This window comes from Phaethon lepturus, unplaced genomic scaffold (assembly GCF_000687285.1).
Source record: "Phaethon lepturus isolate BGI_N335 unplaced genomic scaffold, ASM68728v1 scaffold29638, whole genome shotgun sequence".
Classification (NCBI taxonomy): Eukaryota; Metazoa; Chordata; class Aves; order Phaethontiformes; family Phaethontidae; genus Phaethon; species Phaethon lepturus.
Window position 1 is genome coordinate 37,767 of NW_010556018.1, and position 13,976 is coordinate 51,742.

Consider the following 13,976-nt stretch of genomic DNA (forward strand, 5'->3'; position numbering starts at 1 on the left):
ACATTGGGTGAGAGGATACAGTGCCCCCCCCCCCGCCCCAAATTCCTCAAAATACAACTGTAACCTTAGTGTAGCAACTTTCTTTGCCTTTCTAATGTTACAGCTTCTGAGAATTAAAAATGTCCAATGAGGTTCTGTTCTGGTTACTGATAAACTGAAGCTGAAATAACTAACTGTACCGTAGTGGTGTTTAGCCACCCAGTCTTGGACTGACCTGGAAGTCCCTAGACTTCCTCCTTTTTTTCTTTTTTTTTCTTTTTTTTTTTTTCTTCTCTTTCTCACCAGAAAGCTTTCTGTGGCAGGACTAGAGAACTATCTCTGGCACAGCCCAGCTTTTAGACTCAGAAGTGGTTTCTTAGCAGAGTCATGTTTGTTTATGATTCAGCTTCCAAGATGTAACCCCAGTGGATGCCTGCAAAGAGAGCTCTGTTCGCAGAAAGGCCTGGTAAGCATGCAGGCACAAAATGGTTTTGGCATGGTCTTTCTGCTCCCCTTGACGTTTGGTACGCATTGGTCAGACCAGTGCCTGAGTTACATGCTGGATTACATTTCTTTTATGGTTAAGGAGTCTCTATTTTTCCTGTAATAACAGTAATAGTTATTAGAACATTAATTGGGGATTAAACTGGGTCTGGAGAGAGCTAAGGATGCAGGAGTTATCGTATAGAGACCTCTGTCCTGAACAACTGCTCCATGCCTGGCAGGCCCAGGGGTTGGGGAGTGAGGAGGGATGACAAAGAGCATTGGACATACCATAAAAATAAGTGTTTTACACCATTATGCCATTAACCATGGGTTACCAAGCCTTTGCCTTTAATAAAGGAGTAGGGCTGATATCAGCCCAGTAGAAATACTTGTACAGCCACAAAGGCAATTCTGTTTGAGGTTCTGAAAAATGACAGCAGCACTGTGAAAAGCAATATTTGAATATCCCTCTTGTACCTGCTCATTGCAGGAGGGTTGGACTGGATGATCTTTAAAGGTACCTTCCAACCCAAACTATTCTATGATTCTATGTGGAGTATTGGGGAAAGGAGTGTGATATTTAGATGCAAAGAGCCCTAGGACTGTTCTGCAGGTGGACTCACTAGTTTCTAATGAAGGCTATTTTCCTATTCAATGCCACAGTGTGGAAGAGGTCTGTGTGCCTGTATCTGCCCTGTCTGAATCTCTGTCTTAATGTCACTGAGCTTAGTTTTTCTCCAGAAACAGGGATTATGTTCTATATCTGTCTGCCTGTTTTCACACAACTCACCTGCTGCAGGGCTGGTGAAGTGACAGCAAACAAGGTTATGTGATGACTGGACAGACGATACGGGGTGAAGCTGCAAAGCAGTGAATGCAAGGTATGTAGGCTGGGTACCTGCTAATCAACTTCTAGGGTAGGGGTGATCAGTCTACCATGCTGGGAAATGGGACTGTGGGGATATTAAAGGCTTATTCTGTTCTCCAGCTTCTGGGTTTCTGAAGTCTGGAGGAAGACATGAAGTTAGAGGCCAAAGCAGGGGGTTGGAGAGGTGAAGCTGACATTCCCTCTGCCCTGAGGCATGCGGTAAATGATGTGGGAGACAATGATGTGAGCATTTCTTCTATCAAATGTGCTGGAGCTCTGTCTCAAATGTGAGACTTTGCTGTTTCAACCCAGCATCTCTACAGTGCCCTTCAGTACAAAATGCAATGCCTTCTTTCTGGGGACCACTTTCTAGTGGTCCACTTGAGGCTCGAGGCAGCATGCAAATGAGTTATTAGTCTGTTTCTCTGTGCCTGTGTCACCAGTGCTCCTTGCCAGAGCGCGGCATTTCCTCTTGGAGCAGTAGTGGTTGTAAATGTTGCAGCGTTCATCTTTATGCATTTTGTTTTCTCTCTGTGCTGAGTCGCTGGTGGGGAGTGGCAAAACTCTTCTGTAGCTTCTTTGTGTGCAATTTACGATGCATATCAAGAGCACAGTTCAACCCTGAGCTGTCTGATGCCTTGAGGGACACTACAGCATGCACACGAGGCTCAAGCAGTAGCAAATATGCCAGCACTTTCCAGTCTGTTTGTGGAACAAGCCTGGTCATTTGCCTCCAGTTGCTGGTTCTCTTTGGCAGTGTTACTGCTGAACAAAGATGAGGCTATGCTGCAGTGGGTCTCTGCTTGCTCAGGTGAGCTCAGTCCTGTTATTGAGTCCAATACAAGGCTATTTTACAGGCACGCCAGCAGTTGGGCCCACATATAAGGTTGGCTCCAGAGTACTCTTAGAAGCTCTTCTTTGTTCAGAGTCTGGAGTAGGATGGGGACCTGAGGAGACTGCCAGCAGACTCCTGAAACCAGGCTTTAACGAAGTGCAGTGTGGGTACCCTGGAGCCTAGAATAGCATCCAGCAACATAAATAGAAAATGTTTAAGTCAATTTGATGGACCTTGTCGTCTTTTCCTGGCACTGAAGATCTGGAGGTGAAGCATTGCATGGCAAGAATGCAGGAGGAGCTTGGTATGTGGGACTGGAAGGATGGGAAGGCTCTTGAGGACTTAAGGAATATGGAAAGACTTAGTCTGGAGCCAAAAGCCAGAAGGATATTGCAAAGCTGTAGTAAACTGGATGCAACCTGCACATGTCATGTCAGGTTTTGGACAGTTGGGTCATTGGAAAAGCTGAAGAAGCCAATCTTGTCTTCTAAATAGCCTTCCACTCCCCACGTTCCTTGTTCTGGAAGGCTGTCACTTCGTCCCATTAATACTGGCCTGAATCTTAGTGCAACTGCTTTACCTGCTGATTTTTGTTCCCTTTGTGGTTACTGAGTAGTGGGCACATAACCAAGCTGTCCTGACTTCTAACATATTGAAAGTGCTTGGTTCAGTTCTCTGGTCATCCTGCAAGATGCACCAAGTAGGGCTACAGGGATCTGTCTGGGGCAGTGAAGGGGCAGCACCAGCCCTGCATGCCCACCCCATTCTGGCTTTGTCCAGCACTGCCTGAATCAAAGGCAGATGGGACTTCCTGCATGTTTGTGGTGCCCACTTTCTCATGGAGAAGACAAACGCTAAACTGATGCTGTGCTTTTTTTGTTTTCTTCCTGCAAATTAAATGCCCATGGGGCAGGAGCACCTGCTTCCCCGCACTATCTCAGTCTCCCTCCCTTTGTGTGTATCTGGTCTGTTGGAGAAGCTTCATGCTGGAGGTGCCGAAACTCCCTGCGCTGAGTTTCCAACCCCCTCCTCTCCCCTTCACAATGTTGTTACTGTTGCATCTGCTCCCCAGCCTCCTGGGCTCTTCAGCAGGGGCTCCATCAAGTTTGTGTGACCTTAGCACTGTATTCATGCTGGAGGAGTTACCTTCCATAATGATGTCAACTGATGAGGTTAGCAGGATGGTGGCGGCCGCGATAAGACATGACATGTTCTAATGATTCGCCTTAGTGAGCTGCGTGTGTGTGTTGGGGGGGGGCACAGAGGGGCTTAGAGAGGGGAGATGGGGGCCCCACAGGTGCCGACAAAGACTTTGACCTTTGCTGCTATAATATCAGTGTTTCACAGGCAGGGCGGTTCGGTAACCCACTTTCAGCCCATCAAAAATTGATTTAATTGCAATTTTTTCTCCCAATTAGGAGCACTGGAGCTTAACTAATTGGAGTAATAGAGAGTAATAAGGCTCTGATAAAAAGCCTTCCTCTGCCTCCTTTGTATCTTGTGTCATCGCTTGTCAGAGGTCAGAGAGCTTGCATATTCTATTAGGCAGAGTTGCCTTCATTTGTACAAATTAGTTTACCCAACAGTAATTAAAATGCCAGTGTGCGTCGGGGAGAGCTGAATACAATTGATGGGCACGTTGGTGAAGGATTTGACAGCTCCGGTGGCCTCCCTTGCCAAAGCGTGTCAGTGCTGAATCAAAGGCTACACAGACCCACAGACCCGTGTGTTTAACCCGTGGCACCATCAGCACCAACTGCTTTCTCTCTTCTCCACTCTCCGTTTTGGACTTGCTTTCTCTCCTCCTTTTCTCATCCCACTTGAGACTTTTAAAAAAAGATGTTTCCCATCTTTGAGCTGTCCCTTCTGTTGATCGCTTTCATAACGCTGCTACCAGCCCCCCCGTCCTGTCTCCCTCAGTGCTCCCCCTCCTCTCCCCCCCGCCTTCCACATTCCCAGCTGCAGGGCTCTGTCAAGTAATAACTTCTTTGTTCCCCGGTCCGATGAGTCTCTGGTTATAATAGTCTCCAAAATGGAACAACGATGTCCAATTCCAGGGGGAGGGGGAGCGTGCGAGGAGGAAGGAACAGGCTCTTGCACGTGTCAAGCAGATTCTGGATTTGAAATCTCCAAAGAGCAGAACAGGACTTGAGAAGCAATCTGTTTACAGTACAGGGGAAGGGCGCCAGCCTGGGGCACGGGGGATGTTTAGAGAGAAGAGCTTGAAAAGGGCCTGTTTCATCCAGGTTCTCTCAATAACTTTGCATTGCATCATTCCCAGCTCAGGCAGTGCCTGCTCTGAAGGCTGGGTTGACAGTGAGGGAGGTATGTATTGCACATTTGTATCTCTGGACCTGAGCCTGTTTCCAAGCATCATGACAAACGGCATCTTTCCAAAAGGACGGATGGGCAGCTACCTCTTACCACATCTGGCAATGTTCTGTCCAGGATGGGGTATAAAGGGATGCTACAGGTGGGGTGAGACTGTGTAGTTGGTACCTTGGGAGCAGGCATGGGATCATTGCAGCTGGACTTGCCAGAAATGCCATGGGATCTTCAACAACCACAAGTCAGTCAGATGGAGAGACGTTCTTGTGTTTCTTCCAACAGCACTGCTAGGATGTGTGTTCTCTCTCATGCCCTGTCCCAGCTTCTATTGTGGGGGGGATGATCTGTAATGAAATGTCTCTTTTGTAGCATAGAGAAGGTCTGCCTTCAGAAGAAGCATTTTTCTTTTCCTTATTTTTTTTCCTCTCTCCTTCTCAGTAGGCAATTTGAAATGGGAAAGCACATCAAAGTATCAGATGAGTTGGAAAATGCCTTGCTTTGGACAACAAAAACAAGCTGTGTGTGAAGTATGTGTGTCTCAATGCTCTGCAAAATCCTCACCTTCCTGGTACAGCAGAGGTGGAAATGCTTGCTTCGTTTTGTCTCCTGGGGGATCCCTGTGAAGACAACATGCCTTGTTATGAAAGCCCTGTAATGGTGCTCATTTTCCGTTTAGAGGAGCCTTTTGGAAGGAGTTTGTAATCCTGGTACCCAGCAGCTTTCACAGGGCAGAGGAGAGCTTAGTGGGGAAGAGACTTTGCATCTCCAAGGCCATCTGAAGCTTGGACATTGCCGTTTTTATCTAGTATGTAGATGCATCTGGTCAGTATCATATATACTTCAGAGATATGAGTCATCCCTGTGGTAATGTATGCAGAGTATCTTGTGCTCTCCTCTTCCTGATCTAGTCTCTCCTCAGTCTCTTTGACTACTGGAAGCATTGTAGGCAAAATAAATGGCACTCACTAAGCTAGTAACTCAGCTTGAGGAGTTTCTCTTGGGCAGCTGGCAAGAACAGTTGTGAAGAGGTTGCACTTCTCTAGCTCAGATGTTTCTGCTGTGTACTCTGTGCTTCCCAAGATAAAAAGCTTTGTTGAAGGTAAACTGAAAGAAGCAAGCCTGGTGGTAGGCTTCAGTTCTGCTGAAGGATGTTTCAGAAATTTGAGCCAAGCTTTATGTGCTTAGCTCCAATTTGGATGTTGTTTTAGACCTACCAAAGGTGACTTGTGTTGCCCTTTTGGTTGGAGTGAAATTGTCACCTCTGCGAGGTTCCCAGTTATGAGAGGCCTGGGTGTTGAAGGTGTATGCCTGCAGACCGGACTCAGGGTGAGCGGCCCTATATCATCCCCTGGGAAACCAGACTTCTGTGTCAGTTCGCTCCCAAGCTTTGACAATTTCTCATTGGCACCACTTCTTGAGCATGTCTTGAGAATGCTGCTTTCTAATCCTGACAGTGAAGGTGCCCCACTCTTCTGGAAGAATTCTTATCTTTGCTTGCTAATGGACTCCAGCCTGTTAAAGATAAGGCCTGCAAACCTGATCCTGCTGAAGTATGAGACAAAATTGCTGTTGACTGAATGGAGTCAACTTTACCCAGAAGAGACTTGTGTGTGGCCCTGAGGCCTGTATGTGATGCTCTTAATCTAATGCTATTTTTCTTTTTTCTTTGAGGGGTGGGGGATAAGGGCTGAGGAGGGAAAGCTGAAGTCCAGGAGTGAAGAGGGAAAGCTGAAGTCCAGAACTGACAGCATGAGCAGGGATTAGACCTTGCTGTTCCTCCCACCTTTTTCTTCCTGTTGGTGTGCCTCCATGGTAATTTAGACCTGTGGCAACCATCAAAGCGTTGTGCATACCTTCTGCACAAAGGGGCCTGTCTCCCATGTGAGGATGTTTTCTGCTGGGACAGAGTCAGTTTGTCCCCGAAAAGAAAAATCTTAAGCACCCAATTGCCTGCTTGACTGACTCCCTGACTGCTATTATGTTTCTAACCACAGTAATTTGCTTTAGTAGTTATTAATGGATTATGTTTAGAAAGGGAGGGACAGAACCCAACACCTAGCTTTGTAGCTGAGGGACTCCCTTACCAAAGTGCTGCTTTCCAGACATGGGCTTTGACTGGTAAGCAGTCAGAGTGTGTGTCCTTTGCTTGTTTTCTTCTAAGATGGGAGACATTGGCAAAAGGGAAATGTTCCCTTGTCCTGCGCTATGGTGGAAAGGAGGCAGGTATTGAGCAGAAACCCCATTTCCAAATACGAAATGCTGCACGCTTTCTTAATTGGTCCTTGTGGCTGTTGCACAGCAACGGGAATTGGCTTTTCCTTAGACTCTCAGACTTTGGCCTGGGACTTCATAGAGAAGAGGAATGCGTGCACCCTGCAGCATCTGTGCAGAGCGCCCTGTGCACTGCCAATGAACCTGGGATTTTACATGTAAGACTGCTTGGTTGGAGAGACTTTGAAACAGCTCTGGTTCTACAGGCCTTGTCTATCCCTAAAGGGCAGCTAAGGGTCACAGGACTTGTGGACACCTCCAGGTATGTGAGTTTGGGTAGGAGGGATAAAGCCAGCAAAAGAGAGCGAGCTTTGGTAGCTGTAGCTCTTCCTTTGTTCCCATAGCTCTTTGAGATGGCTTGATGTTATCTGCTTCTTTTGCAGAGTGTATTGGCAGTGCTGCTTTGGCCTTATGATTTGGAGAAAGCAATTGCTCAGCTAAACCACAGAGCTAGGAGTAAAACGAGTCCTGAATTCTGGCCCTGCTTCTCTATGGTTCTTCTCTGGCTTTGAGTTGAGACTGTGTTCACCACTTTACTGCTGGGTGCCTTGTAACACTAGCAATAGTGCTTCTCACAGAAGTCAAGGATGCTGCAAGAATCCCTTCCTGGTACAGTAGAAGCTTGGAGACACCTTTTGACTTCCAAAGGAAGAATGTGGTAGAGGATCAAAGAAATGTTTAAAAACTGCTAATTTTACAGACATGGTATTGTTTCCATATTTTGCTTTCCTCTTTCAGCTGCCAGCCTCATGTCATGCTGCAAAAGATGTTTAGGCAAAGCATAGAGCCAGCTTTTATTTAAAGCAGGCTCTGTTTCCTGCATTTGTGTATCCTTGTTGCAATGACTTAAACATAGTTTTGGCATTTTATTCTTGGTAGCTGCAATAAATGTGGCTTTGTGAGAGGTCATTTATAGATTACTTAGAAATTTTTGTATGAGCTGCTTTTTCTTATTTGGACTGATGACAAGAAGTTGGCACAAACACAAGCAGTGTGGTATGGAGAGCCACAGCACACGTGTTCCTACTGCTTGATTTTAAAGATTTGTTCCTTTCTTATCAACTAGTTTGAGGCCAATGGCTGCCAGGTGACCAATGGAGCCAGCATGTGCAGCAGGGACATAGCATCTCCAAAGAGGACTTTGGAATGGACTGTGCTGAAGAGTGAGAACTGAGCCAAATATTGGTTCAGGAATGCTGTGCTGTCTCTGTCAGAGTGCTTGAGCACTGGGGAGGTCAACCTGATCCAGCTTTGAAATTGGCCCTGCTTTGGGCAGACTGGACTGGAGACCTCTATTCTGTGATTCGTTAGGCCTGCGATGCTGCAGCCAATTCATGAATGTGCTCAGAAGCTGCCAGCAAACAGAAGTGAGACATGAAGTTGGAAGTAACAAGGAATTTTCCATGGGGTCTTTCTGCAGCGTACACCACTGACCATATATGAAATGTGCTGAGTACTGTGCTAACTGTTTTCAAAATGTCATTGCAGTTTACAGCTGCTCCTGTTTGAGGTTTTTCCTTTTGCATATGCAAATACATCTTTGTCCTGCCAATTCTCTGCAGTTGTGACCTGCTGCATCTGGGCAGCTCAGCTACTGAGATGTCTAGAGCACTTCTCCCTTTGCTGCCTGCCCCTTTGTGAAATGTGATGGAACATGCTGAAATAGTCTTGAACCAGAATTCAGAGTCTGTCTTGTAGCCTGTTTTCTCTGTCTTGCTCCTGCAGTATTTCTTTAGAACATAAGGATTAGTAAGTAGTTCTTTTTGTTTGCTTGTTTTTTTTAAACAGCTCATTTGTGACGGGGACAGCCTGCTGTGGACACACCTCACCTCTGAGAATCTGGGACCTTGAGAGGTGAGTGAACTTCCAGTTATGGGGAGAGATTCGATGAGGAAAGTGAATAACAATGAGAAATACAATATTGGAGATGCAGTAAAATCATTCCTTTAGTCCATGAAGGCAAGGGATGTTTAAACATAAGAAGTGGGATGGAGTGGGGGATGGAACAAACTGGTGTGGAAAGGTATATGTGGGGGGTGGTTCTGGTTCAGTAGGGAGCAGCTCAACTTTTCTTCACAGCTTTTCTAGTTGATGGCACAGCCATCCTGGTTTCTTTCCATTACCCATGTACAGTCAGGATATGCCCGTTACACCTTCCTTTTCATCTGTCTCAGTTGATGTGTCAGTCTGAGCCAGAAGGGTGAGGAAGGTGATCTGCATCCTCCCATTAACCCACTTGTCTGAGGTGCTCCGAAGTCAGAGGCAAATGCAGGCTCTACAGTCATCTTGTCCTGGTTGGTGTTCCTGGTAGCTCAGGGAGGTGAGGAGTGGCAACAGGTTATCTACAGAAGTGACTTAGGCATGTTGTCTTCTCTCTGTCTTAATAAGCATTGAGGAGGTTAATTGCTGTGGCCTCTGATTTGGGGCCATTGAGTAGTTCCTGTTCGGTGAAGGTGCTGACCTTAGCAACTGGGGAAATGTTGGGCTGAAATCCTGACGTGAGACTCGACTGCTGACAAATTTGAAACTCTCACCCTGGGGGTCTTTGTGTAGTGATGGACAGATAGCAAATATTTGGCAGGATTATTGAACAGCAGCTCAGCTTTCCAGGACTGGTATGCTCTGAGTAGGAGTGGCACAGCACAGATTATCAAGGGAGTGCCATCAGGATTGAGGTGGGCTTTGGGGGGGGGGAGGTAACGGCAGAAGGGACCTGAGGGCTGTCAGCAGAGCTGTATTTGGGGAAAGGAGGTAGGGGAGGATTGGTGTGGATGCAGGGCTGGTCTGAGGCCAATTGCCTTCTAATCTGTAGTTTAGACTGTCTGAGTCAACAGCATCAAATACAAATATAAACCAGTTTGTTTTTCTCGGAAGTAACAAAAATAAAGACTTTGCAAAGGATGCATCCCACAGAAGGCAAACTAGAGCAGGAAAGACAGTGCCAGTGCATTCAGCCATGGTGCATGTTTCTTGGTGACCTAGTCAAATGGTACCTTTGGAGTACGCCAGAAGGATGCAGGCTGTGCTGCGATACCCCTGCCTATCAAGTCTTCTGGCTGTTCTTGAATAGAGGCATCTGACAGGGGTGAGGAGATAGGCAACCCTCTCCCCCCTGCCACAGCCTCTCTGACAGCCTTTCCCAAGGAAGCCTGAAGAGATAATAAAGCTGTGTAGAAAATAGGATTAAGGTAATGAACAGGCACAACAGAGTTTGATCTTTCAATAACGTCAAAGCCTGAGTGACAGGCAAATAAAAAAGCCAAGGCAACCTAGGCCACTGGGCCTCTGTTGCAATGGCTGGAGTGTCAGACTTATTCTTCCCTCTTCACCTGTCACAGCTGGAATGCACCATGCCACTGGGTCTTTTCCTCTTTTGGGACCTGGAGTGTGTGAGCTGGGAGTCTCGTCAGCATGTGTGGGGCAGGAGACTGTGTAGGGAGCGCAGCTGGGGAACTTGCACGTGAAGCTTGATGTGATCATTCACAGCAAGGGAGTACAGAGCTGTCCTTCCAGGTCTTGACTTCTCCATAAACTGTTGTTTTTCCCAGCAGAGCTTTGGATTCACTTTCAAAGGCTCCAGTGGTTGTCAGAAGGAATCTCTTGGGGAAATGCTATTTCTTACTTTGAGGCTTGTGCAGGTTGTCTCCCTGGTCAGGCTCCTGAATTGTGAGCGTGCCATTGAAACTCAATCTTAGAGCTACCCAGGACTCAAAAGCTCCTATGCCCCATGTGTCCCAATAACATCTGGCAGACAGAGCCAGGCCCCCCAAGTTTGCTGCTTACCCATTTCTGGCCACAGAAGGCCAGAGTCTGACCCACAGAGGCTGAACATAGCAAGGACGCTATCTCTAGGAGGTGGATCCAGGCAACTTCTCTGTCAAAAAAAAAAAAAAAAAAAAAAAAGACAGGGTAGAGCGATGCTTGAGCTGTGTTCTTTAAAATTACAGGATCCTTAGCACCACTCAGATGTTCAGTGCTGTCCAAGACCATTTAGTTCAGTTATCTGGGTTGTTTTTGGGTTTTTTTTGCATGGGGATGTGTGTAAGTAACATTGCAGCACTTTCTGTGGCATTCTCTTTCCTTGGAGTAGGTGGTCTTTTTCCCCAACAGCTGAGAGCTGGAACATGCTACAAAAGGATTTAAAGCTTAAATAACCTTTTGTGTACTGATCTTCTTAGTTCCAGGCCAGATAAGTCCTTGGCTGGTGCTTGTCACTCTTGGTCATGGTATGTTTTCGTCTTTATGACCTTCGCTGTTCCCTGACCCTGGGGCAGCCATTCTCATCCCTCCAAGAGGAAAAGGATAATGTCTTCACCTGGAAATATGTTCTGGGCTTTAAAAAGGGCTCGGTTGGGTTTGGTAATGAGGAAATTTTTAGGGGGGAAAGGAAACACCTATTTCTGCATCCCACCCCCACAACTGTCTTTCATTTCTGTCTCTGCTGAGATGATGGCGTTGGATCAAAGTCGCAACAGGCAGCAACAAGCAATTGTCAAGGGGAGTCTAAAGCAGGGGAATGACCGCGTAATGCCAAGTCACTGTCTCTGATGGCTGAAATTCCAGCTGCTGCTACACCTGGCCCTTTCTCCTGTAATGAAGGAGGATTATTTTTTCTTATGCTTTTGAAGCTGACTAGCTGCATCTCTGGAGGACATACCTCATCCCACAGATGATACATTGTGCCATCTGATTGCTTTTAGATGTGGGGAAGTTGCTGTGCACTTACTGCCCCTCAGGATTAAGGTGTGTGTGTGGAGGGGGGCTGTGAATAACTTAGGTGATGAGGCCTGCACAGGAAAGGAGAACAATTAGCACTATGGGCCACTGGATACTAACCTGTGTCATTGAATCAAGTAACAGGCCTTGGCCTCTTGCAAGTCCCCTTGCCCCTCTGTGCCAGTGAAGGATATGATGGCAGCTGCCCCTCTTGCAGGTCAGATACCTGTTGTCCCTTTTGCCTATGTCTGCTCAGACCTTCCTGTCTCATCTGCTAGTGCTAGTGTATGGCTCAGCAGAACAGCCAGTTAATGGCAAGCAAGAGAAAAGAAAACTCTCTTCAGATCCTGTTCCTCTTTCTCTTCCAACCTCCTATCTCCTTTGGGAGTTTAAACTCCTTGGGAGATGAGGACGAGACACCACTCGGAGCAGTTCCAAGGCCAGCATTTGTCATTTGCTTGTGGAGGACTGTTGCTTTCCAGCCTGTTGGGGAGGTCTGCATGTCTTTAGGAGACAAATGCCCCTGCCTCAAAGATGCTTCTCCATAAGGTAGGATACTCCAGAGATTGCTTTGCAGCAACTCTTGGAGCTATTCTGCCAACTCTAATGCTTGAAATGGACTAGTGATCTGTCTGTCATGGTAGTCCTCCTGCTGTAAACACTTCAAATGCACAAGTCCTACATTGTCACATTGTGTCACAGGAAAGGATAGACGCAGGGCATGAGAGCTGTTGTGAAAACTGAGCCAAAGTTAGCTGTGCCCTGCAAGCCACCCCAGATCCTCTACCTTTTAAATATCCAGTCTTTATCCATCTCCTCCCCCACTTCTGAAAGCATTTTTGGCAGTGTTGTTTTTTGGTTTTGTGTTTAAGAACCCTCTAATTTCTTGTTCGGTTTTTCTCCCTCTCCTGAGCCCTTTGAAAGTGGCTTTACACCGTCACTGACACCAAACTGACACTTTGCGTTTCCCCACTTCTTATCCCTTTATGGCAACAGATGTTGAAATTTTGTATCCCTTTTATCTGTCCCTCTTTGCCCTCTTCCTGTAATTAGGTTTCCCTTGTTAGCAGTACAAAGTGGCCCGGTTTGCTGCCTGGCCTTTTGAGCCATTGTGTCTGAGCACATTTTTTTTTCCTCCTCTTTCGGAAGAGTTCCTTCCCCCTTAAGTAATAGGCAGGGTGTGGGCCAAAGCTGTGGCTTTTTCTTGTTTCTTTGTTCTCCATTTATCTCTGCCACCTTTTTCAAAGGGATGGGGGAAAAAAAAAAATAGAGTGCATGGAAGGGGAAAATACAGAGTTGCATTTCTTGACCGTCAGGCCCCCCTGCTCTTCAGGTGTTCAAGACAGGTGTCTTTGATGTCTGCAAGTTTTGGGGAGGTGGGAGGTAAAGGATTCATGAGTGGCTTGGGAATGGAAGAGAAGGGAGATTCAGGTGTGTGGCTGGTGCCCTCGGCAGAGGGCTGGGGCAGAGTCTTTCAGGGTAGCCAGGCAGCTGCTGAGCAGGTTAGTAATCTGTATTTGCCTCTAGTGCTGTTGCATTGTGCTCTTTCTCTCTGAGAGCCAGCATGAGTGTTACCATCATTAGCAGCTGGCTGAAGTTTGCTAACATGATGCTGGATCTCTGGTATGTGCTTCTGGGGACCCTTGCTAAGTTACATCGCTGTGTAGTGGGGTGGTCAAGAGTTAGTTGCTATCTCAAATTTCATCGTATGTTGATCTGCATCCACTTTGGTGGCTCTTTAGAGTCATTGAGTGAATGAACACGAGCAACTGTCAACAAGAAGGGAGAGCTTTTAAAATGTGGGCTCCCTGTGCTGTTCTTAAACAGCAAGTATAATTTGACAGTTGCCGTATATAGCACTGAACACTCTGATTAGCTGATCACTACTGATGCTTTTCTGTTTAAATCCAGTCCTCCTTGTCTTTGTGTCCTGTCATGCTCAGAATTTTTGTGTGGAAGTGGATAAATGAAATGAGAACCTGTAGGTCTAGTTTTTGGTTATAAAGCTTGCTAAATGTTTTCAACAAAAGCTTTTTAATGTAGAAGCTTGGCCCGAGATGCACAAGCAGACTTCTTAGCATTGTGTTCTAAAACACATTTTGTAGAAGATTGTTCTTTCCACAGCTTTGAACTCCAAGGTTTAAACAAGTTTGAGACCTTCTAATTTACTATCAAAAGGAGTTTGTTGGGTGAAGGAAGCAAATGAATTCAGACCTGGAGTTGCTAGAACGAAAGGAAAGGTAATGGACTCTAAGAAGTGTGGGGTGTCTGTTTCACCCAGGCATTTAAACTGGATTTATCCAGTCACAGAGAAGTGGGTGGGTATCTCTGGTAACAGGAGAGACACTTCATTGTGTTCAGAGCTGTCTCGTGGCTATAACGGATAGCCTCAGTCTTGTCTGTGCAATGTATTTCCCATGGTATGCATGTGTTCTCAAACCTGTTTGGGGCCTTGTGGTTCTTTACTAATTTTGCGGGGGGTGGGGGTTGACA

At 46.5% G+C, this 13,976-nt stretch overlaps 1 protein-coding gene across 1 annotated transcript in view; it reads left to right on the forward strand.

Moving 5' to 3' along the window:
• The window catches only part of FBXW4 (F-box and WD repeat domain containing 4), a gene marked incomplete at its 5' end in the record, with an annotated part of 48,869 nt that overhangs the window by 27,486 nt on the left and 7,407 nt on the right, over positions 1–13,976 (forward strand). Inside the window, one exon of the mRNA XM_010292350.1 lies at positions 8,556–8,621. Within this exon, the coding sequence (XP_010290652.1) occupies positions 8,556–8,621 (66 nt within the window). The remainder of the gene's footprint in view (positions 1–8,555; positions 8,622–13,976) is intronic.